This window comes from Ovis aries, chromosome 7 (genome assembly GCF_016772045.2).
Source record: "Ovis aries strain OAR_USU_Benz2616 breed Rambouillet chromosome 7, ARS-UI_Ramb_v3.0, whole genome shotgun sequence".
Classification (NCBI taxonomy): domain Eukaryota; kingdom Metazoa; phylum Chordata; class Mammalia; order Artiodactyla; family Bovidae; genus Ovis; species Ovis aries.
The window spans coordinates 90,304,318-90,328,943 of record NC_056060.1 but is presented as its reverse complement, the minus strand read 5'-3'; the positions used below and the strand labels follow the sequence as shown (position 1 = coordinate 90,328,943).

The 24,626-nt window shown below is 36.4% G+C and overlaps 1 protein-coding gene and 1 non-coding gene across 20 annotated transcripts in view; one reads left to right on the top strand and one right to left on the bottom strand.

The window, feature by feature from the left end:
- The window catches only part of CEP128 (centrosomal protein 128), a 455,060-nt gene that overhangs the window by 87,480 nt on the left and 342,954 nt on the right, over window positions 1-24,626 (top strand). For 16 of the 19 annotated variants that reach the window (XM_042252808.2, XM_042252809.2, XM_060418451.1 and 13 more), the window contains 3 exons: window positions 18,783-18,869; window positions 21,949-22,023; window positions 23,581-23,713. In XM_042252808.2, the coding sequence (XP_042108742.1) occupies window positions 18,783-18,869; window positions 21,949-22,023; window positions 23,581-23,713 (295 nt within the window). The remainder of the gene's footprint in view (window positions 1-18,782; window positions 18,870-21,948; window positions 22,024-23,580; window positions 23,714-24,626) is intronic. The other 3 variants (XM_060418450.1, XM_060418449.1, XM_060418456.1) reach the window with 2 other exon arrangements.
- On the bottom strand, window positions 19,362-19,433 carry TRNAS-GGA (transfer RNA serine (anticodon GGA)). Its single transcript has one exon. It is a non-coding gene; the product is annotated as a tRNA-Ser (tRNA).

The following is a 24,626-nucleotide window of genomic DNA, read 5'->3' as shown; positions in this document are numbered from 1 at the left end:
GGTTTTGAAAGCAAGGTAGGCAGGTTCCTTCTTTTTCTATCCCCTGGCTCTGTCTGTTTAAGAGGATTGTCTATTTCTTGACTCTTAAAACTCACTCACATAATCACTGAAATCTGCTATCTTTTTGGTGGCTAAGGTTTTCAACTTCTGTGATTTTTGGTTTATATAAACTTTTAATTTTTAAAATTCAGTTTGGTGATTATTCCTGATTGTGTAAGTTATCCATTTTGTTATGTTGATATTAATTTGAAGAAGCAATCATAGCCTTGCTGTATTTTTTTTCCAGATTGTTCTGAAGCTATATCCTTTTAATATTATTTAGTTTTTGTTCTCTTTTTCTTTATTAGTCTTACTAGATATAATTATTTTATTAGTTTTCATTTTGACTAGCTTTGTTTATTAATTCACCCACTTCTTTTAACTTTTATTTTCTGATTTTTCATTTTTCGGATAGATGTTCTGTTTTACAGACTTGCAAGTTAATTAATTGACTTGTCTGTTTTTAAAAATTAATGCTATAAATTTATGAAGAAAATTACCCTATGTTTTGACATACTATTATTTTATGATAGTTTCCTTCTAAATTTTATAATTTCTATTATGATTTCTTCAATAATTCAAGACTTAGGAGTGTCTTTTGGAATTTTGAAATATATATGTATGCTTTTTTTTTTAACACTTTTTAGTATTTATTTTTAATTTCTTTGAAATTTGTTGAAACTTCCCATTTAGCTTAGTACCATTATCATCTTTTTGCTATTTTATGAGTAAAAAAATTAAACATTTTCTGTTAAAATTTTTTTTTCTATTTGTGTTTGTGTTTAAATGTACATGGGTGACCCTGCAAATTTTTCTAAGGAATATATATTCCAGCCATAGTGATTTCCTCTCCTTGTCTTATTGGAATGTTTTTCTTCTGATTCTCAGCCTTTTTCATCCTTCAGGTTTAATTACCACCTCTTCAGAGAGAACTTTCCTCCCCCTTTTCTAAAATAGCCTTTTCTCCCCCATTGTTCCTTATTATGTCACATGACTTTATTTTTTAATAGTAACTCGTGAAGTCACTTTAGTCGTGTCTGATTCTTTGCAATCATATGGACCATAGCCCACAAGGCTCCTCTATCCGTGGGATTCTCTAGGCAAGAATACTGGAGTGGGTTGCTGTTTCCTTCTCCAGGGGATATTCCCAACCCAGGGATTGAACCTGCATCTCTTAAGTTTCCTGCATTGACAGGTGGGTTCTTTACCACTGGCGTCAACTGGGCAGCCCTTTTAATATTACCACATGCCACCTATAGTTGTGATTTGTTTACCTGTGTTATTGCATGTCTTCCCCTCTATATGGCATAACTACTTAGGTGGCTTTAGTTCTTCCTTCATTGGTAGGAACTTTCCCATCATGCCCTTTGCCCATCATTTCTGGGGCACATAGTGTTTATCACACAACAGATATTCTGTGAATAGGTGTTAAAAAATGAAGACTGCTTTCAAATATAAATAACCATTTAGCTGCATATAACATTCTTGATAGAAAGTTTCTTTCCAAGGTCTGTATACATTTTTGTATTATTCTGTGGCTCTTATTCTTGCAAGGAAGGAAGTACATATCTGCAAATTTTAACATTTTTTCTTGATCAGAAAAGAAAAAACACACACACACTCTTTGTCAAGATATATTAATAGATAAGCAGTGTCTTGTAAACTGTAATAAAACCAAGCATTAATGTATCTTTTAAAAACAGTCCTTTACTTTTCGAGTGATTTTCATTTTTTAGAAATTCCATATTGTTTTTCTGACTTAATGACCCCTGAAAATGAAACCTAAAAGTGAAAACATAACATAATAAAATAATGGCATTAAATCACTAGTGATATGGTCCATTTGTGTTAATGGTCTGTATTTCTATACAAGTTCTTATGCCCTCTTGTCTTACAAGTTTTAACTTTTTTGAAGTATAATATATAACCATTTAAATGATTTAACCCGAATCCCATAAACATTCTTCAAGAATTCAGACAATCACAATTAAGTTTTAAATATTTCAACTTTTGAAAATGGCCATTTTGATATAGTAGGTTACTGCTTTTCAGAGTATTAATATGTTGAAAATTTAGAATAGTTGGATTTCTTCTGTCTTTGTGTCTAACAAAGTTAGATAATTGTTAGCACTACACAGATTCATGAAATATAAAAGTAGGACCTGTTGGAATATTTATGGGTTTTTTAAACCACGTTAATTCAGCTGTGTGGATGTGGGTAAACTGACACTTTACCAAGTTGTTCCCATTAGGGGTCAATGCTGCTGCTGCTGCTGCTGCTAAGTCGCTTCAGTCGTGTTGGACTCTGTGCGACCCCATAGACAGAAGCCCACTAGGCTCCTCCGTCCCCGGGATTCTCCAGGCAAAAACACTGGAATGGGTTGCCATTTTCTTCTCCAATGCATGAACGTGAAAAGTGAAAGGGAAGTCGCCCAGTCGTGTCCGATTCTTAGCGACCCCATGGACTGCAGCCTACCAGGCTCCTCCATCCATGGGATTTTCCAGGCCAGAGTAATGGAGTGGGGTGCCATTGTAGCAGATGCTTATTAGCTTGGGTTGGTGGATATTGCAAATAATGGACAGAAAAGGTTTTTAAAGAGACTTTTCAGATACAATTTTTTCTTATGCAATTGTCAAGAAGTTTTTAAGGGAAGTTCTTTTAAGATTTCTCACGTAAGTTTCATCAAATGTTTCAAATTTAGATGATAAAAATCATAGGATTCTTAGTAATGGCATTTCTACATGTTTTTGACCACTAGTCGTCAGTATTGAACCATGACTTGTGACACTGCAGGCATCGTTTATTAAAGTTGCTAAACTTTGCTGAAAAATGATTATAGTATATACACATTCCTCATCTCTTAGAGCTCCCTAAAAGTGCACTTGGCACAAATATTGCAACTGAAAAAAAATCTAATTATTTAACTACTGCTGTTTGAAACCTAAATTAGAAACAGTGTTGCTTTCTACTATTGAAAAATAAAATATGACATATGGAGTATTACATATTAAGACATCTGTTATATTTAACACTAAAACTGTCATTTCTATATGCCTTTTTGTTAGTTTCTTTCATAATTCCTATTCAGAGTTATAATTCCTTTCTTCCTCTCTCTTTCCCTCCCACTAAAGAAAAAGCTTTTTATGTATAGTAAAACAATTAGAGACTACAATTTGAAATGAGAATTTATTTCACTGGGATCATATAGACTTGTGCCATTTTCCAGGTTTCATATTTCTAAGCTATACAGAAGTATCCCAAAGATACAGTCTCTATAACACTATTTCCTAATGATTATTTTCTTCTCCTTAGTAATCACTGCCTTTGCACCCTGTTGTCTTCTCTCCCCAGTTGAATTCATTTTCCACTGATATTCTAATGTTGTTTGTTTTTCATTTGGTTAATCTTGTTTGTTTTTCTTTACTTGTTAGTAGAAAAGCATTTTTTTTATAGCTCTATCATGACTCATTGCGTTTCTAGTGAATTTACATTTCTATTCAGTACCCTGAATCCTTTTTTTCTTTCTTCCTTACATCTGTAGTTTTATTTATTGCCCAAGAAATGAGAAACTGCTTAGGTTTTTCCAACATATCCTTGTCCATATTATGGTCATGTTAGAATAGTATTTGCAGCTATTACCTTCTTATGTAGTTCTTTGATGGGTTTCATATGGCAGTGAGAAAAAGCTATGCCATTTCATGTTTATTATAATTTTATATTATAGCTTTTTGGTATGTATCTTTTATGGCCTTGCCTTGTCCATTCCTCCCATTCTTGATATCCAGTTCATTATTAAATTTTGTCAATTCTGTCTTGAAAATATTGTCTTAATTGCTAACAACTCACCCATTTATCACTTCTACCCTGACTTATTATCTTGATCTTGTGGGGACTCTTGTTTCCTGCTTGGGGTAGTGGAGTAACCTCCTTGCTTCCCTTCTTAACCTCCTTGCAGTCTTTTCCCCATAGAATCAGGTAATGTTACTTCTTTCTTCAAAACCCTCAGTGCTTTCCTTATCTTGTTCAGGATGAAGTCTAAAGTCTTCAGCCTACAAGGACCCTTTGATGTGGTCCCTGCCTGCCATCTTACCCTGGTGTTCTATTGTTCTTCTACTTTGCCTAATTAATCTAGGGCAGTTACCCTGGCCTTACTTTTCCAAGGATAGGCCAGGCACCCTTCTGCTTCTGGACATTTGTATTTTCCATTCCCAGAGCCAGGGATTTTCAACTTGGAAAGCAGTTGTATTGCATATACCATCTTGTCATTCACAGCTCTACTTCAGAAAAGCCTTATTAATTAGCCTACATAATGTATCCCCCTTTTCCCTCCTGAGCTCCTTATCTGGCTGTATTTTTTTCTTTATAACACTTTTCCTTGTTTGCCATCTGCCTGTCGTCTCTCCCTCTGAGCAGAAGGCAGGCACTTGGTCTGTCGTACTCATTGCTGTATCTCCAGTGCCTAAAACAGTGCCTGCCATAGGCCCAGTAAGTGTCTCTTGAATGAATGAATGAGTGAATGTTATAAGCTATTCATTATGAAATATTCTTTTGGCCCGTACCCTCACAGACCTACCACGTGCCAGGTGCTGTGCTGGGGACTAGGGATTTAAAAGCTCTTAAAATGATCTATTGTGCTTTCAGGCTCCCAGTCCAGTTGAGAAAGTAGAAATGTTAACAATGAGTGTAATTTGGTGTGTTATTTCAGCTTTGCCGAGACTCCAGAGTAGCCCGTAGAGGAAATAGTTACTCTTTCTCTGCCCTTTGGGAAAATTTGAGTGAAAGAGATGGCATTTTTACTGAGATTGTGCAATTTCAAATCATTTTAGGCAGATCTTTTATGAATATGATTCTACTCTATTGCTTATTGCTGTGTAAGAAGCATTTTACCAATCTGTGGCTAAAATCCTTATTTAAATTCAGACCCACTATACTGGTGATTCACAACATTGCTCTTTGTCTTATCATTTTATGCCATGCTAATTATTTTCTTCTCTCTTTTATGTTTGTTACCTGTGGATTACTTTTTTTTTTTTTTTTTGCAAGGTTAAACACTTTTTTTTTTGTAAGGTTGTGAGAAATCCATTAATGTCAACATGCTGAAAGAAAGGAAATAGATGGAAAAGAATGATTGGTTATTATGGGGTTTGTCTTTCAGAGTTGGTTGAACACTATTTGGCACAGCTGGAAACATGCAGGCCCCAGATGTACAGTGTTCCTTAGTCTTCGTCAGTCTTTCTCTTGATTTCTCTCCTTTCCTTGCATGTCCACCCACTCTCTTATTTAACCTAAGGTCTATTTTATTAGGCATTGATCATTTCAGATGACACCAAAACACTTCAAATATTCTGTCTGTGGAAAATGTTTTTTTTCCCCTAAACTTCTTACAGAAGTTGGAAGAGATCTTGGATGTTGTCTCTTTCAAACTTATATTTACTCAGTACTTGAGTTTCCATTCACAGAGCAAATTTCCTGCATGAATGGTAGATATCAGAGACAGGTCTCTACCAGCCATGTTATCTTTTTTGTATTGGGAAATACTGAGATTAATAGCTAACCAGATTAAAGATAGTTTCATTTTAATACTATTTTTCAGGAACCTATTATTTAATATACTATTTAATATTGATAAGATGAAAGTTGAACATTTAGAAATGTATTTCACATCAGAGAATAGGTAATGTGTCAACTGTTATCATGCTGCTTAAGGCCTTTGGATCCTTTTGAAGGGAGCGGTTCTGTGAGATGATGTGTAGGTGTAAATTGTCCTAAAATTCTTAGTCTCATTTCTAGATAATTAATGCTTATGTCTTGTTAGCCTTTTTGCTTTATTAAAAAATAATACCAGAAGATGAGATGGCTGGATGGCATCACTGACTCAACGGACGTGAGTCTGAGTGAACTCTGGGAGTTGGTGATGGACAGGGAGGCCTGACGTGCTGCGATTCATGGCGTTGCAAAGAGCTGGACACGACTGAGCGACTGAACTAAACTGAACTGAAGGCTATTATTTATTATATACTTATACTTTCCATCCTCTTTCACTTCCCTGTTTCAACTATTTTTCTCCAAAATTCTCCCATATATACTAACTTACATCTTCTTCTTATTCAAGTGGTTTTGAATTATGTGTGTTTTTCGGGATGTCCCTTCTGGATTGTTCACTGTGCTTATAGTTTCCTTGGTCGTACCCTTGTTGCAGTAAGTCCTCATATAATTTTTGTTTCTTCTTTCCTAATTGTTTGCTCTCTAGGTTATTGAAGAGTCACTAATTCTGTTAGGGCCGCTATGGCCTCTGCTTCATTCTTTGTGTCACCTGTTCTTCACACATCTGCTGAGCTGTTCTTGTGTAGCATCTCATATTCTCTTATTTAATTATAAATAAACACCCATATTGCTTCTATGAGTTGCATTTAAGTCTGACACATATTTTATGTTCATACTACATATGACTAGATCTCAAAGTAATGTTTAATCACATTTTTTTATGTGTGCTTATTTTTTATTGTCAATATTATCCCTGCAAATTATGACAAATACTGCTAACTTAAATCTGTGTAGGGACCATATGCAAATAGACATTTAATGCTATTAATGCTATGATGATGATGAAAAATGTTTGTGTTCTTGTTGACTGAACAGCTGTCTGACAATAGACTGAGGTTTTCTGAGTGCAGGACTTGTTTAATTTCTACTTTATGCTTTTCTTGAAGAGTGGAATGTTTTTATTCACATTTTCAGCAAATTTATACTAGACCATCTGTTTATAAAGCCCTTTTCCATCGTTATCAATTAATATTTATTGGGCAACTACTGAGTGCATAGTAATATTGTGCAAACAAAGATGACTTTGCTACAGATAGGCTTGGTACTGTTTTATTTTGATTAGAAAAAGTAAAAAACAAAACACCCCCCCACCCCCACAATTCAAAGGCATGAAATAATATCTTCTAACTCTGAACAGTGAAGGATGTTGTGTATTTACAGAGCATTCTGCTCAAATACACCTAAAACTTGAGAAATTCCAAATTAAATTTCCATAATTATCTATGATCTTCTGTTTGTCAATATTTCTAACTCCATGGTCCTGCATTTAGAAAGTCAAACAAAGTATCATATTGCTCGGGATTTCTAATAAAACTATGTGTCTCTTTTTTGAGAGGGAACTACTCAGATAAAAACAGACCCTCCACTAAGAGCGGTTGCTTTTTGAATTTGAAGGAAATCCTGGAAAGTACACTTGTTGGGCTCACATTTAACTTTACTTGCAAGATTTTTATTAAGTAAAAGGTTGCATAAAAATAAAATCCATTCCAGTAAAAGCAATGGCATTTAGAAGGGTAATACTCATTACCATTGTTGCTTTTGAATTAAACAAGTCAAAAGACTTGTATGTCTTTTCAGCATACCAACTTTGTAGGAAATGATTAAGGTTTTGTTTTGCAGATTGGCAAATTTAATAATGTCTGAAGAATGAAATCCTGACACTAGTCAATAGGGGTTTTACTTTTGAGTTATTTTTATAGTCATGGTAGTGGATTTTCACTGATTCATCCATGGTCTCTGGCCTACTTAGTCTTCCATGTGGCCTTGGGCTAAAGTTTAGGGTAAAGACACTGGCCATGCAAGAGAGCAAAGGGAATTGGCTCTCATGGTGATTGAACCCATGACCTTGGTTGACTTCTTTGGCACAGGGCGTCCTAACCAGTCACAGACTCCATAAATATGAATGTAATGGAAGCAATGAGTTTGTTTATTCGTCAGGGAAAATAGGTCCATAATATGTACCCATCTGTCCTACCACAGTAGTTCTTATGAAAGCTCTTTGGAGTCCTGTAATCATAATCACCATATGATAAAAAGAAGAAGAAAAAAGAAAAGACATCTAGGCCATTCTCAAACAGAAGCTTTGAGTTTTATGCTTTCAAAACCTCAGGTATCTTTAAAGAACATTATTGAAGATTTTACTTACATCAGAAGTTATAGCAGTGTGCTTAACTACTGATGAATCTTGTTTAACCATCTGATACTTGGTATTAGTCTACTCTTTGAAAAACAGGAATGACTGCAACTTGTGACTCCTCACTACGTGCTTACTGCTTCAGTATGGAAAATACACATAGTTCAGCTCGCAGCACGGTTTTAAAACCTTCCCCTTTGGTTTCCCCCAAATCTATATGGTGTCACAGTGGTAATGATCAGTATCAGATTCCCTTGGACTTCTCTCACACAGTTCTACTTTCACTTATTTAAGTGTTTTAAAATTGTAAATGTTGGTATAGAATTTTTGTTCCTTGGTTACGGCTGAAAATAAATTTCTTTGAACAATTTAAGTAATATTCACTTAGCTGTCTTTGAGTTAGATATTGGCTCAGGGATTTAGAAGATGAATGTATTGTTTTCTGCCTTGAAAAGAAACTTAATTTTTTTTGTTTGTTTTGTTATGGTTTTTGTTGGCACAGATAATCCCCAACTGGATGAACTTAAAGGCTAAAATTTTCCGTGACTTTAGCTAGTTTTCATGTGGGAGGAATCTCTGACTTGATTTAGGAAAAAACGAAATTTAGAAATTCACAGAACTTGATAGAAATAAAATCTGAGTTAATTTAAATGAGTAGTACTATATGAGCAATAAAATCCTGCTGTATTATGTATATATATTCCTTTTCAAAATATGTATTTTTCTATTGATGTTTGATAGTTTTGGAGCTGTGATTTAGGTTTACAGAATAGAATTTTGGAAATAGCAGACTTATGTCTTTTAAAAAATTCCAGTCAAGTCAGGTTCCAATTATAGTATTTTATACATACTGAGTACTTAATAATGTTTTTCTTCGATCTGAAATATGACATGTCCCTAAAGCTTTTGATTTTTTAAAATACATAAATATAAACAACTTACAACTTCAATTTATAGCTTATGTGGTCTAATTGGCATCAAAATATGGTGACTCAGTGGTAGATAATCTGCCTGCTAATGCAGGGAACGTGAGTTCAATCACTGGGTCAGGAAGATCCCCTGGAGAAGGAAATGGCAACGTTCTCCAGTATTCTTGCCTGGGAAATCCCATGAACAAAGGAGCCTGACGGGCTACAGTCCATGGGGTTGCAAAAGAGTCGGGCATGACTTAGCGACTAAACAACAACCACAATTACTATATTATGAAGTTTAAAATATTTGCTGATTTTTATTTTGTACTTACGTGAACAATTATAAAAAGTAAATGACTTATGAAGTCATGAAAAGATATAGAAGAACCTTAAAGGCATATTACTACGTGAAAGAAGCTAGTTTGAAAAGATCACAGACTGTATGATTTTGACTAAGTGACTGTCTGGGGGGAAAGATATGGAGATAGTAGACAGCATCAAGTTGGGGTAGAGAGGGGAGAGATGAATAGGTGGATCACAGGGGACTTTTTTAGGATAGTGAAATTACTCTTTATGGTACTATAATGATGCATACTTATCATTATACATTTGTCCAAACTCATACAATGTATGACAGCAAGTGAACCTTATGTAACCCATGAACTTTGGGTTATTATGATGCATCAATTTAGGTTCATTGCTTGTGACAAATGTACCATTTTGTTGGAGGATGTCGATAATTGGGGAGGTTTTACCTGTATGTGGACTAAGTGTATATGGGAACTGTCTGTACCTTCTTCTTAATTTGACTGTGAACTTAAAACCACTCTAAAAAATAAGGGTTTAAGAAAAAATACATATATAATAAACACAAATATATATGCATATATAAATACACACATATATATTAAGAGCAACTGTTATTATAATTTTTAGTAATATGACTTTTTCATTTTTTAGTTTTACTGGGGAAAAAGAAAATCTGACTTGAAAGTTTGTACCTTTAATATGCTATTACAGACCTGTTGTTCACTATGAGCACAGACTTATTTTCCTATAGTCCTGTTGGTTTATCATCTACATATTCTTGCTCTTGTGACCAATGGCCTGCAGTTGTAGCACTGCTGAGTGACTAGGGTGAGACGGGATAGCTTATGCTCATAATTTTTTTTTGAAATTTCAGTGGCCTGTGTGGGTAATTAACATGTGACCTTTATTTCATTCCAGCTCCATCATTCTTACCCAGGCTTTGCTGGTCCATTTAAAGTAGACAAAAGGCCTTTAGTTCCTTATTTGTTCTACATTTTTGAGTGTGTTATTTTTTAGAACCTCTTGATAAACATATCTATTGTCAAAGTTGTGGGAGTTTTTTGGTCAGATGAAATGTCTGCAAACATTTTTTTTTTTTTCTCCTTTCCCCTATTCTTTTTAAAGGAGAATTTTTTTTGGATTATATTTAACTGTGAGAATTCAGAAGCATCAGCCTCTGAAGAACTTAAGTAGTACAATACTCACTATGTTAGTCTTTTTAATGGAAATAGGCACACTTAAGGAAAAGAAGAAAAGTTGTTATTAAAGGTTTAAATGTGCTCTAGGGACCCTCTATTAAGGCCCGTGTTGTTGCTGTGATCTTAAATATGTAAAAGACAATCTGAATCCAGAAGCAGGGCACATGATAGCTTTATAGCTAAACTGCTTTTAAGAAAAAAACAAGTTTTAAAGGGCAAAATAACACAGTAATAGAAATTCATTGGCATGTGAATTTTTTTCCTCTTTATAACTACTTTTACGGGGTCAGTTTTCAATGTAATTCTAAGTTGCTTGATCTAAGTCAAATGGAAAAGAAATCCAGTGTGGCCTTACATTTTTAAAAGAGGTAGTAAATGAATTAAAGTTTGTTACTAAGGTTTAAAGAAATGACTTGTAATTTTGATTCATTGACTGTTACCTGTGTTTCCAAAATTTAAAGTGCATTAATGTATCTATTTACTAGATCTTAAGAGTTAGACCTCTTTTGGTCTTTCACTTTAAACTAATATAGAAAATGTAGAAAATAGGTTCAGTGTTTTGGGCTAGAATATTGCTTGTGTGTTACTTGTTACTGGCTGTGTTGTATAGGTAGCAGAAATAATGTTTTAAGTTAATGAGATTTCTAAATAATACGGTTGAAATAGAGTAATTTTCTTTGGGCTGCTTCTCGATACCTCACTTTTGCTCCTCCAGTGAAAACAATAAAGTTTAAGTTCTCATTGCCTCAGTTTTCTGAGACTTACATATCCTTAGAGCAGCAGTCCCCAACCTTTTGGTACCAGGGACTGGTTTCATGGAAGAAAATTTTTCCACATACTGGGGTTGGACTGGGGATGGTTTTGTGATGATTCAAGCAATTACATTTATTGTGCACTTTATTTATATTAATATTACATCAGTTCCACCTCAGTTCATCAACCATTAGACCTTAGAGTTTGGGGATCCCTGGCTTAGAATAAAAGGAGAAATAAAAAAGAAGGGCATTACATGATGTTTCAAACACCAAGTAGAGCTACAATAGAAACGTATGTCATTTTGGAAAAGTGATGTAATTAACTGGAAAGTAAGGAGGAAAGGAAGTATTGTTGCAGATTCTTAGCTATCAAAGAGAATTAGAGATTCTTTTATTCCACCAGCTCATGTATGGAAATTCAAATTTAAAAACAAAATAGACAGTTGACTTTCAGAAGAATTATGTTTTTCTAGGGCATAATCCTAACGGAAATCAGTCCTGAATATTCACTGGAAGGACTGATGCTGAAGCTGAAGCTCCAGTACTTTTGCCACCTGATGCGAAGAACTGATTCATTGGAAAAGATCCTGTTGCTGGGAAAGATTGAAGGTGGGAGGAGAAGGGAGTGACAGAGGATGTGAGATGGTTGGATGGCATCACCAACTCGACGGACATGAGTTTGAGCAAGCTCTGGGAATTGGTGATTAACAGGGAGGCCTGGTGTGCTGCAGTCCATGGGGTCTCAAAGAGTAGGACATGACTGAGCGACTGAACTGAGGGCATAATTCCATGTACTAGGAAACAATTTGATTAAAGTTCAACTTATTGATATTCCTTTCACATCAAGTAAAATTACTAACATTTTTACTAATTATAAGATACGAAAATTAAATATCTATTAGTATGAGAATGTAGCCTTCCTAAGTGGTCAGTGGAAAGAAAAAGAGGAAAACAATAGAATGGGAAGGACTAGAGATCTCTTCAAGAGAATTAGAGATACCAAGGGAGCATTTCATGCAAAGATGGGCATAATAAAGGACACAAATGGTATGAACCTAACAGAAGCAAAAGAGATTAAGAAGAGGTGGCAAGAATACATAGAAGAAGAAGAAGAAGAAAAAAAGTAACTTAGGTAACCATGATGGTGTGATCAGTCAGCTCGAGCCAGAAATCCTGGAGTCTGATGTCAGGTGGGCCTTACGAAGCATCACTACAAACAAAAGCTAGTGGAGGTGATGGAATTCCAGTTGAGCTATTTCAAATCCTAAAAGATGATGCTGTGAAAGTGCCTCGCTCAATATGCCAGCAAATTTGGAAAACTCAGCAGTGACACAGGACTGGAAAAGCTCAGTTTTCATTCCAATCCCAAAGAAAGGCAATGCCAAAGAATGCTCAAACTACTTCACAATTGCACTCATCTCACACGCCAGCAAAGTAATGCTCAAAATTCTCCAAGCTAGGCTCCAACAGTATGTGAATCGAGAACGTCCAGCTAATTAAGTTGGTTTTAGGAAAGGCAGAGGAACCAGAGATGAAACTGCCAACATCCATTCGATCATCAAAAAAGCAAGAGGGTTCCAGAAAAACATCTACTTCTGCTTCATTGACGACACAACAAACTCTGGAAAATTCTTCAAGAGATGGGAATACCAGACCACTTTACCTGCCTCCTGAGAAATCTGTATGCAGGTCAAGAAGCCAACAGTTAGAACAAAGCATGTAACAATGGACTGGTTCCAAATTGGGAAAGGAGTATGTCAAGGATGTATATTGTCACCTTGGTTATTTAACTTATATGCAGAGTACATCATGAGAAACACTGGGCTGAATGAAACACAGGCTGGAATCAAGATTGCTGAGAGAAATATCAATAACCTCAGATATGCAGATGACACCACCCTTATAGCAGAAAGTGAAGAGGAACTAAAGAGCCTCTTGATGAAAGTGAAAGAGGAGAGTGAAAAAGCTGGCTTAAAACTCAATATTCAAAAAACTAAGATCATGGCATCCAATCCCGACACTTGTTTGCAGATAGATGGGAAACAATGGAAACAGTGACATACTTTATTTTCTTGGGCTCCAAAATTGCTGCAGATGGTGACTGCAGCCTTGAAATTAAGACATTTGCTCCTTGGAAGAAAAGCTATAACCAACCTAGACAGCATATTAAAAAGCAGAGACAGCATATTAAAACCGTCTTGACAAAGCTATGGTTTTTCCAGTAGTCATGTATGGATATGAGAGTTGGACCGTGAAGAAAGCTGAGAGCATTGATGCTTTTGAACTTGGTATTGAAGAAGACCCTTGAGAGTCCCTTGGACAGCAATTAGATCAAACCAGTGAATCCTAAAGGAAATCAGTCCTGAATATCCATTGAAAGGACTGATGTAGAAGTTGAAACTCCAATACTTTGGCCACCTGATGCAAAGAACTGCCTCACTGGAAGAGACCCTGATGCTGGGAAAGATTGACGGCAGGAGGAGAAGGGGACGACAGAGGATGAGATGGTTGGATGGCATCATGACTCGATGGACATGAGTTTCAGCAAGCTCCGGGAGTTGGTGATAGACAGCGAGGCCTGGTGTGCTGCAGTCCATGGGATCGTAAAGAGTTGGAATCGACTGAGTGACTGAACTGATGTGATGAGAATGAAAAGTAATTATTTGCCAACTGCCCTGTAAGAGGATCCTGGATCCTGGTAACTTTTCTTTATGGAGTGAGGAAAGTGGGGATGTTGGACATGGTACCCAGTATAAGTGTTCAAAGTTGAGAATTGGAATAGAGCACATTGCTCTGTATAACTTGGGGAGGGATATTTAGAAGCCATTTGGGAATATCCAGAAGCTGAAAAGAAACCCAAACAATGAAGCTGAAGAAAGATGGAGGGGAACTGGGGAGAAAGAGAGTTCCTGATGAGTGAAATAGGAGAATTAGGATTAGATGGAAACTTGATAAGTGTACTCCATCCACCGATATGGTCTTACATAAATTCTACATTACCCGTTAGTGTTTTTGGTGCAGGTAGGTTATCTGGAGGAGAGTGCAGAGGGGTTCAGCTTTCTACTTAGCAGTGAGCACTGGCCTGTGAGTTAATGTACCAGGAATCTGCGTTGCATTTTGTAGGCCAAAAACGTACAGGTAATGTTACATTAGGTCTGATTTTAAGCTTAAATTGGTGGGTGAAATGTAAGCATACTTGCATGGCTCAAATTGTCTACCAGAATATTACTTTAGTGATTTTAACATATTTCCACATATTCTTTGATATTCTCCCGTTGGAAAGTGGAGCTTAACTTTTCTCCCTTGAATTGTGGGCTGGACTTAATGACTTGCTTCTAACAGAGTCTGGAAAGGAAAGAATACTAACGTTATGGCAGAGAGATTTGGCAGCTACCATGCTGCCCTAAACAAGTGATCAAGGTTACCTTTGCTAGTCCTGAGTCATGTTATCATGTTCCCTACAGCGTGATGCTCTGAGAAGGGCACTTACTTCTTGGATATTCTGTTCTCATATTTATGAGCTCTAATTATGAGAAGACATCAGAAAAACCCATATTGAAGGATGTTCTATGAAATATCTGTCTTAGAAGATACTTGAAGTGTTTCCTCTTCAAAAATACTGAAATCATAAAAGGAAGAGAAGATTGAAAAACTTCCCCAGATCAGAGGAGACTAAAAAGATGAGATGCTCTGAAGTGTCTTGGATAAAGACCATATGATAAGTTGAATAAAGCCTGTAGTTTAATGGTTTTGTAACAGTGCTGACATCTTTGTTTTGATAAACCTACCATTGTTATGTAAGATGTTAATTTCAGGGAAAGCTAGGTGAAAGATATATGGAAATTCTAAGCTGTCTTTACAATTGTACTGTAAATCTGAATTATCAAAAATAAAACCATTCAGAGGATTTTTCCCTAAGGAAAAGTCTAAAATGATGTCTTTGGAAAATAGGAAAGGGTTATTAACTCTTTGACACAAACCCCCAAATAAATATTTATTTTCTCGACATCAGCACATCATGATAATTGTTTTTTTTTTTTTTTTTCTTTTTCAGAAAGAAAGACAGCTTGGTGTTTGAGAAAATGTAGTGGTTAAGAAAGGTGGGAGAAATCTGGGAAACTTTCATGTAGTTGATGAGCAGAGTTGGCCAGTTGTAAACTGCAGTTGTTATTCAGGAATTATAAAGGGATGTTTATTCATCCATTAAATAACATGTTTACCACCTAAAATGTGCCAAGAATTGTGTTAGAGTAAAAATGTGATCTTGACAGATGGGGTCCCTGGCCTTCTGAAACTTATACCATAGTGACAACAAACCTTTTGCAGTTCTCTTTGGACATGTAAAGTTCTAGATAAACAAGGAATATTTGAATGCCTATCTATGTAAGTTAAAATGAGCATATAAATGAATTAAGCTGTTTAAAATAATTGACTTAAGGTATGTAAACACTTGGAAAATGTTAATATGTCTTTCTTGTTTGTCTTTGATGTAAAAAGTGATAGGATTTTTAAATTCTAAGTTTTGGAGCTCATGAGAAAAGGACAGAAATGTATTAATTCTAGTTAGTAAAATGGAAAAATTTCTTCCCTGGAGAATTTTTGGAGTTTGAGTTCTTGAGTAAGTTAAATTCCTTAGAGTGGCAGCATGAAGTTAAGCCAGGTCTTAGAGGTGCCTCCTTCTGTTTTCAGTAAGCAGAGGTGGAAACAATTTGAAACATGAAGATGTACAAAATCTTACTGGAAGGACACTAGCAATTACTGGCTGAAGGTTGCAGAGTCTTCCAAGGTGGATTTTGAGTTTGGCTTTGGAAGTGAATGACTCTCATATTTGGGGCAAGCTCATCTTTCTGGGAGTTTTTTATGGCCTTAAGTGATGCCACCTGGCTTGAGTGGGCCTTCAGTGCATACCCATTTGGAATGGCTTCTGCTTAGGAGTTTGAATCCAGAAGGGGAGCCGGGGGAGCCTGACTGTTTATAATTTGATCAAACTTTATAATCTGCCTGAAGAAGTCTCCTCATAGTCTCCTCCCTGTGGAAAAGCCCAGGCTGGTTTTTAGTTCAAAGAAAAAATATTGAAAAGATAACCAACTAAGTTTCACTCATTAAAGAAAAAAAAGGTGAGGGGTGGCTAGGTTGGAATGATGATGTTGGGGAATAAGATAGTTCAAATATTATTAAATGAATTCATGAAAAATATAGCAACAGTTTATATCTTTTTTCTTCATATTTCTCCCTCCTTCCCTCTCCCTCTTTCTGTCTGTCTCTCTTTCTCTCACACACACACGTTAGGTGGTGTTAGACTGAAGAAGCAAGGAAAGAATAGAGATGCAGTAATTCTCAAATTTCTAGGATAATTTTTTTCAGGAAAAATTTCTAAACACATCCCACCAGTCAAAAACAAATAGATAAGTAAGTATTATTACAAATTCTACTTACCTTACAATGAAGACCAAGTATCAAACATCAAAATCACTTGGTAGCTACCTGAAAAATGTTAAGGTTTGTAATACTTTATCAATTGTTAGCAGTCTTGTAATCATGATTGTTGATGTTTAATCACAGTGTCATGTCCTACTCTCTTGTGACCCCATGGACTGCAACCCACCAGGCTCCTCTGTCCATAGGATTTCCCAGGCAAGAACAACTGGAGTGGGCTGCTATTTCCTTCTCCAGGGGAATCTTCCTGACCCAAGGATCGAACCCATGTCTCCTGCATCTCCTGCATTGGCAGGTGGATTCTCTACCTCTGAGCCACCTGGGAAGTCCCCTTTTAATGCTTTACAAGTATCAAATTATTTAGTCTTCATATTCACTCTGTGGTTAATACTGTTATTTCAACATGGAGAGGCAATACCATTCAGGGTTAACAGGCAGATAGCCCGAATCTACTTCCTGTCTCTGTCATGAACTAGATGAATGACCTTGAGCAAAGTATTCAATTCTTTGTAACTCCAGCTTCCCTCTTAATAAAATGGCCTTAATGATAACTCATGGAATTTTCATAAAAATTTAATGTAAATATTTAGTATGTAGAATATATTAATATTTACTTTATGTAAGAAGAAGAATGCTTGGACACAGCACTCTCAAAGTATTATTATATTATTTATACTCAAGCCAAAATTACTCTGCGTTGTTGGGTTTCCCTGGTGGCTCAGTGGTAAAAATTCCACCTGCCAGTGCAGGAGACTTGGGTTCAGTCCCTGGGTTGGGAAGATCCCCTGGAGAAGGAAATGGCAATCCATTCCAGTATTCTTGCTTAGAAAATCTCATGGTCAGAGGAGCCTGGCAGGCTACAGTCAATGGGGTTGCAAAAGAGTCAGACACAACTTAGTAACTAACCAGCAGCTCTGCCTTTTGCTTTAATTGTTTTTATTAGTGAGAGTAGGAGCTGTGCAGAGGCAGCAGTGATCTCATGGGTAGGGGTCCATGGTTATTCTGTACACACATGTATATATGCTTTGGAGATATTGGTTGGATATATGAGTAAATGAAATTGAAATGTGATTGATTATATTTGTGTCAAAACAACAGTTTTAACATGTTTTGCTGTTTGCCTAAAAATAATTTTTCTTTTGAGCATCATAGAACTTGTTCGAAAAGAGATCTGGAAATTTGGCTTTTCTCAATTTTTATGGTCTCCACACATGTACCTTTTTAAGTCTAAATGCTCAAAGTGTCAAAAACTTTTTTAAACAAATGAATTGTTTTTTAGATGAAAGATTGCTGTTAGTATAAACTTTTTTCTCAAGTTTAATTTTGTTTTAACATAGATACAAACCAAAGCAAACACTTTTGTGGTTAAGTTTTGATGTTTGGATTTTCTTAAAGTTCCTTTTCTTCATTTTATTAAAGAGAGAAAAATGGGAAAAAAAATCAAAAGGAAAAAAGTTAAAAGGAAAAAATATTTATTAAAGAGAGAAAAAAAAGAATACTTTTTTTGCTGCATGTGAAGTAAGGTTTGCAGAGCCAGTTATATGTTGTGATAAAATGTCATATATGCAATAATGATGCAACCAGTATCTTTCTAGATTGATTTTTTTTTTCCCCAGAATTTGAAAAGGTAGTCAACTGGTTTTTGGTATCATATCAGAATAGTTGAACAGATAATGTAACTTGTGAAGTCGCTTAGTCGTGTCCGACTCTCTGTGACCCCCTGGACTGTAGCCTACCAGGCTCCTCTGTCCATGGGATTTTCCAGGCAATAGTACTGGAGTGGATTGCCATTTCCTTCCCCAGGGGATCTTCCCGACCCAGGGATCTCCCGCATTGTAGACAGACGCTTTACCGTCTGAGCCACCAGGGAAGTACTGTTATTTCTGCAGGGCTGTAAAATTTGTTTCCAAGAAAACTGTTAGCTGTCTAAGTTCTCTGAATGTGTTATAAAATTCCCAAAGATGGGAAAAAATGAAATTAAGTGGAACTTGATTAGGTAGATTGGAAAGTTGTTTATATTTGATCCCCAGCGAAGTGATCTTAGGACTTGAGTGACTGAGCAGGTTGTAATTCATGTGTATGTTTTGGGCAATTCATAATCATCTGCCTCAGCTTCTTCTTAATAAATCCTTTTAGAATATTAATAGTGTTTATTTTCCCATTCTGTCTTTCTAGGCACTGAAGAAACAAGAAGCTAAAACAGAGGAGAATGAAGGAGAAATGAAAAATAAGCTAAGACAAACAGAAAGTGAGAAGAGTAAAGTAAGGTTCTGAAAATTATCTTTCAAAGAGTACTAATGTTTGGGGCCACTGACATTCATTGAATGCCTTGAAAAGTGTCCTGAGGTCATTTGCTTATTAGTGCAGTGAGGCCTGTATGATTTGATGTGAAATCACTTGGCTTCAGGGCTCTGCCACTCTCTGCTACTTGCTCTTGGAAACATGCACAGGTAGTTTGCTACCTTGTCTTCTGGCCACTTTGCTTTTTCAGATGAGGGTTAAACTTGACCATTCCGTGTTGGAGAACATTTAAAGAGCTTGACTTTGCTGCAGGGTTAGGAAAGACCTGTTGTTTAAAGGCTGAGTATTTTGCATCTGTTCATTTTCATTGAAAAGTGAAAGTGAAAGTGAAGTTGCTCAGTTGTGTCCGACTCTTTGTGACCCCATGGACTGTGGCCTACCAGGCTCCTCCCTCCATGGGATTCTCCAGGCAAGAGTACTGGAGTGGGGTGCCATTTCTTTCTCCAGGGGATCTTCCCAACCCAGGGATCGAACCTGGGTCTCCTGCATTCCAGGCAGATGCTTTAACCTCTCAGCCACGAGGGAAGCCATTACAGAAGATAAAAATAAGCAGCCTCGTTCTGAAAAATCCTGTTCTTATTAAATACTAAGAACCTTTGCTATATATTCATGTCTGTGAACCTGCAGAGCCTAGCTCTTTAGAACTGGAAGGTGATTCAGAGGCCAGACAACTCTGTTCAATTTGCAAATAAGTAGGTTTCAGGCTGAGCCCAGAGTAATAAATGATAAAGTGAAAATTTGCCCCCTCTGTAATGTTCTTTATCCCACATTGTCTTTTCCGTTTGCCTTTGCCTCCTTTATTTCACCAAATTCCGTAGAGTTCCATGATGCGTCTCTGTTGCCTTCATGGTGGTGAGCAAGATGTGTCGGGCCATCACGCTTGCCCTTTGGGAGCAGAGACTGCTGCCATTACCCAGGAAATATGACCAGGGTAGGCCCTGGTAGATTTTCAAACTACTTTGACTTCAGGGTGATTTCTTCCCTTTTTATTTAGCCATGGAAACAAGAGAACTGGTCAGGTAATATTTTGTGTGGATTCTCTGCCTCCACAGGTACTTTATAGCTGACTTAGAGTTGACCTTTGACCAGTGCGGGCTTAGGAACCGTGACCCTCTGTGAAGTCTAAAATCCGAGTATAACATGTAGTTGGCCCTCTGTATTTGCAGTTTCTCTCTAGCTGCACTTCCACACCTATGAATTCAACCCACTGGGGATCCTGTAATACTGTGGTGTTTACAGTTAAAAAAAAAAAATCCATGTGTAAATGGACTTCTGCGATTTGAACCTATGTTGTTCAAGGGCCAGCTCTACTTAAAAAAATACATGATGTTTATTTTCTGAGCTGCATGTATGGTATTTAAAAAGCGTATATAATTGGATTAGAAAATTGTTTTGAAATAATAATAGGTCCGTAGAGGTTGCAAAATAAAATGTGCCCTGTGCCCTTTATCCAGTTATTCTCAATGGTAACATTTTGTTTTATTGCCATCCAGTATCAAAACCAGTGAATTGACACTTGCAATGCATCCAGCTTATGCAGATTTCACCAGTTTTATTGTGTGTCGAGTGAGTCTGTGTGTGTGCGTGCTTATCTTACTGCCGCCACAGTCAAAGCACAGAAGTGTTCTGTCACCGCAGTGCTCCTCCGTGCTTCTCCTTAGTAGCCACACCGACCACACGCACAATTTCTGAAGGACTAATGTATAGATAGTAGTTTGTTCAAATGAAGTGCTAATTTAGTGTAACTATTAAAATCGAAGCGCTTAATAACATCTTAATACAAACTTGTGATTTCACAAAATGACCTAACCCTTACAAATTGCAAGCATGTCCAGCATATGTAAGCTCTGGATTTTCAGCAAACATTTTTTTCCATCTGAAAGGGGAGGAAAAGTGATTTTTCCTTTACAGACCTTTTAGGTTCTTTGGCTGGTCTAATAATTAAATTGATATCAAGTAGATTAATAGGAGAAAAAGCATTTGATTTTGTTTGTATGGGAGCCCCACAAACATAAGAGGTACAAAGGCAGTGAGGCAATTGAAGCTTATCTTCCATCCTGAGCTAAGGAAAGGAATAGGGGCCTGGGACTTCAGAGGGAAGGAAGGCAGTTCATAGGAAGTGAGAAGGATGGGTTATGGTTAACAGATGTTTGCCCTGCCACGCAGGTATATCTTTCAGATACAGAGAGTATCTTTAGTAATAGCTCTCTTCCTGGTACAGACCCGCTTTCTAAATTTTTTTATGCAGTTAAGGGGAAGATGAAAAGCTTTTCCTGAGTCTGCTTGGCTTTGCTTACCGTCAGCTCACAATAGTACTTGAGCCAAAGAGGTGTACTTTGGGGTGGCATATTTTTCTCCCCTTCTCATCCTTTTATATTTTTCAACTTGAAAATAAGCTAGGCACAGTGACTTTGTAGCGTATTTAGTCACCTAACTGGCACATTTTCTGTGGGTATTATTTAATGTCAGTATTATTAGGGAAATTTAAAATGTCTTATTCTGAATTGAGATACTTCAAAATTTTTGGAATATTATGAATATTGGAAATATTAGGAGTATAAGACTAATAAGAATATAAAGTAGTTACCAACTGGATGAAATATACCTTGAGTCATTGGGTCCCTGAAATTTTTATTCCAGTTTAGTTCATATGATAGTACATGTAGTAATTTAAAGAAAAAATCACTTTAGAATTTTGCATTAAAGTGATTTAAAACTGAAGGGAGCTCAGAGATTGTCTTATATAAAACCCCTATTTTAGAGATAACAGAAAGGAGGCCTTTAAGGAAAAAAGATTTAAAAGGGTCATAATTGAGATGAAACTGACTAGAGCGCTGACCTCCTGCACTCTGGTCTGGTTCAGTTTTATTTATTTAATTACCATTATTTTAATGGGAGCATTGATTTGTGTTTATCTCAAGATGTTAGCTGTAAAAGTCTGAAAATCTTTTAACTTTTCTCCTCTTAAACTATGCCTGCAATAATTTAGTTTTCTTCTGCCCCATTGGACATTTTTCCTTATCCTTTGATGAAACTCTAGCTTCAACAGGAATTGGAGCTATCTCGAAGGTTACTGAATCAGTCAGAAGGCAGCAGAGAAACTCTTTTGCATCAAGTAAGTATGCAAGCTATGATAATCTGCTTTTACATTAAATCAGGATTGAGTCTCTTTCCCTATTAAATGTCTTCGTGAAAGGATAAAAAACCTCAGGTCTAGGAAATTTTTTTCCTAACAAATGTGTGTTAGCACACATAAGCAAAAGATGAAATCCTTTCAGGAAGATTCAGAGAAACCCAGCACAAAGCACCCGTCCGAGTTCCTCCTGTGACAGTGTATCTTGCTGATTGCCTCTCCAATTCTTAGCATAGAATGTAAAAGTGTAAAAGTGAGACTGGATGGGTAAGATGCAGTTTTCCCGGGAGCTTTATTTTGTTAGAGGAGGCATTGGAGAGTGAAAGAGGAAGTGAAACACGTAAGACAGGCCTTTGCAGCTCAAGTTCCCTTGACTGTGTCATTGTCTAATATTCTCGTTTTCGAGATGCTACCTGCTTCCTTTCAACCAGAGATAAGGCTTAATTTTAAAACATAACATTTTGTAGCCCATTAGTCCATAATAGTTGTTTGGTGCTTCTGATATTTAAAGTTCAGCAGCTTGAAATAGCTATCTTACATACACTGGGAAAGGGCATTGGATTTCTAACTGTCTTTCTGCTTGTGTTTAATGTAAATTGCAGTTGTACTTGCCTCTCTTTTGAGGTTTGGGTTCCATAACTCACTACATAATATGCTAGGTAGGCAAAGATGTCAGACATTATAGATGTTCAGGAGTACTTTATTTGACGATTAATCCTGAAAATGCAACATAGCACCTGTTTTACAAAATCCTTAAAAACATGTAATGGCTTTGTTCTACAGCCAGTGGTATGATGGAATTAACGTTGGCAGAGTTTAGACTTTACTTTTTGGTAGGTTATATCTATATTCAATTCCTTCTGATTCTTCTGGTTCTAGAATTCTGTCTTATAACTTCTAATCTTTTGAAATAAGAGATTTCTGTGTTTAGGTTGCCATTGTGACTTTAGCTGAGATGTTCTGGCACCACTAACTTGTCTAATGGTCATTGGGGACTTGCCTGCTAGACTCCAGATACATGAAGATGAATAAAAGGGTACCTGACCTCAAGGAGTTTATACTTTTTTCAAACAGCCTTTAGTGCTTATTTATTTTGAGCAGTACTTTGATATAAAAATGTTTTAAATTGTGATCATTTCTCTTGACTTTACCAACCAATAGACTACATTCACATGAAAGAAAATAAGTGAAAAGTGTAAAAACATACAGTACTTAACGGGAGGTGATTTGGGTTAATAGTAGAGTGGATTGAGGTGAAAATAGGGATTTTGTAAAATGTGATGAAATTATTTGTCATAGACACAAAGAAGGGGAAAATGCCTTCATCGTGAAAGGAATAGGAGTAAAGAAGTGAAGCGAGAGACTGCTCTACTGTGCTTGTCATAGTGAGGTTAACTTGGCTTCAGCTTGTGCTTACAGTAATCTGCTGGAAGTGATTTCTTCCCCTAGGGAAATACTTTGTAATAATTTATAAGTTCAGTTATTGTTTTTCTGCTTTTAAGACTAATGAAAGTTTCACCTTTGATTATATGTATTTAGGTAGAAGAACTCCGTACGCAGCTTATGAAAGCAGAAGGAGATCCAAAGGGTTTACATCATCAAGTATCCCAGATTTCCAGGCAACAGTCAAGTCTTCAGGATGAACAGGGAGATGACTGGAGGTTTAGGAGAGGTATAATTCTGATTTGTAAATGTCTGGGGCCTTTTTAAAAAACTTTTATTAGAGTATAGTTGCTTTACAATATTGTATTAATTTCTGTTGTTTTTGATTTTCTTAAATAATTTTCATTTTCAAAATAGCTTTTCTTATGTTCTTTTCACCATATTTCATGATCTACTACAAAGTTTTCCAAATTAATCATAGTTTAGCATGCAGTTTTTAAAAACAGACAGAATTTTATAGCAGTATTGAGCATATGGTACAGAGATTTCCCATATATGCCTCCTTCTTCATATCACAGCTTCCCCAACTGTCAACATCCCTGACCCCAGTGGTGCACTTGTTATAACTAATGAGTTGGATATTGACACTTCATTGTTGTCTAAAGCCCAGAGTTTACCTTAGGGTCCACTGTTGGTATTGTGTCTTCTGTAGGATTAGACAAACATGCAATGACATGTATCCATCATGATCATATCATAGCATAGTTTCACTGCCCTTAAAATTCTGTGTTTCACTATTCATCCCTCTCTCCCCCTAACCTCTGACAAACACTAATCTTTTTATCATTTTCTTAGTTTTGCCTTTTCCAGAATCTAATATATCAGTAGTGGGAATCATGCAGTATGTAGTCTTTTCTGATTGGCCTTTTATTTAGTAATATCCCTTTAAGTTTCCTCCATGTCTTTTCATGGCTTGGAAGTTCTTCAAAAGAAAAAAAAAAACTTTTTTTTTTTAAAAGCACTACATAATATTTCATTGTTTGGGTGTACTACAATTTATCTACTCATGTACAGAAGCCTGTCTTGGTTTCTTCCGCGTTGTGGCAATCATAAATAAAACTGCTGTAAACTAAACATCTGTGTGCAGATTTTTGTGTAGACTTAAGGTTTCCTCTGGAGAAGGCAATGGCACCCCACTCCAG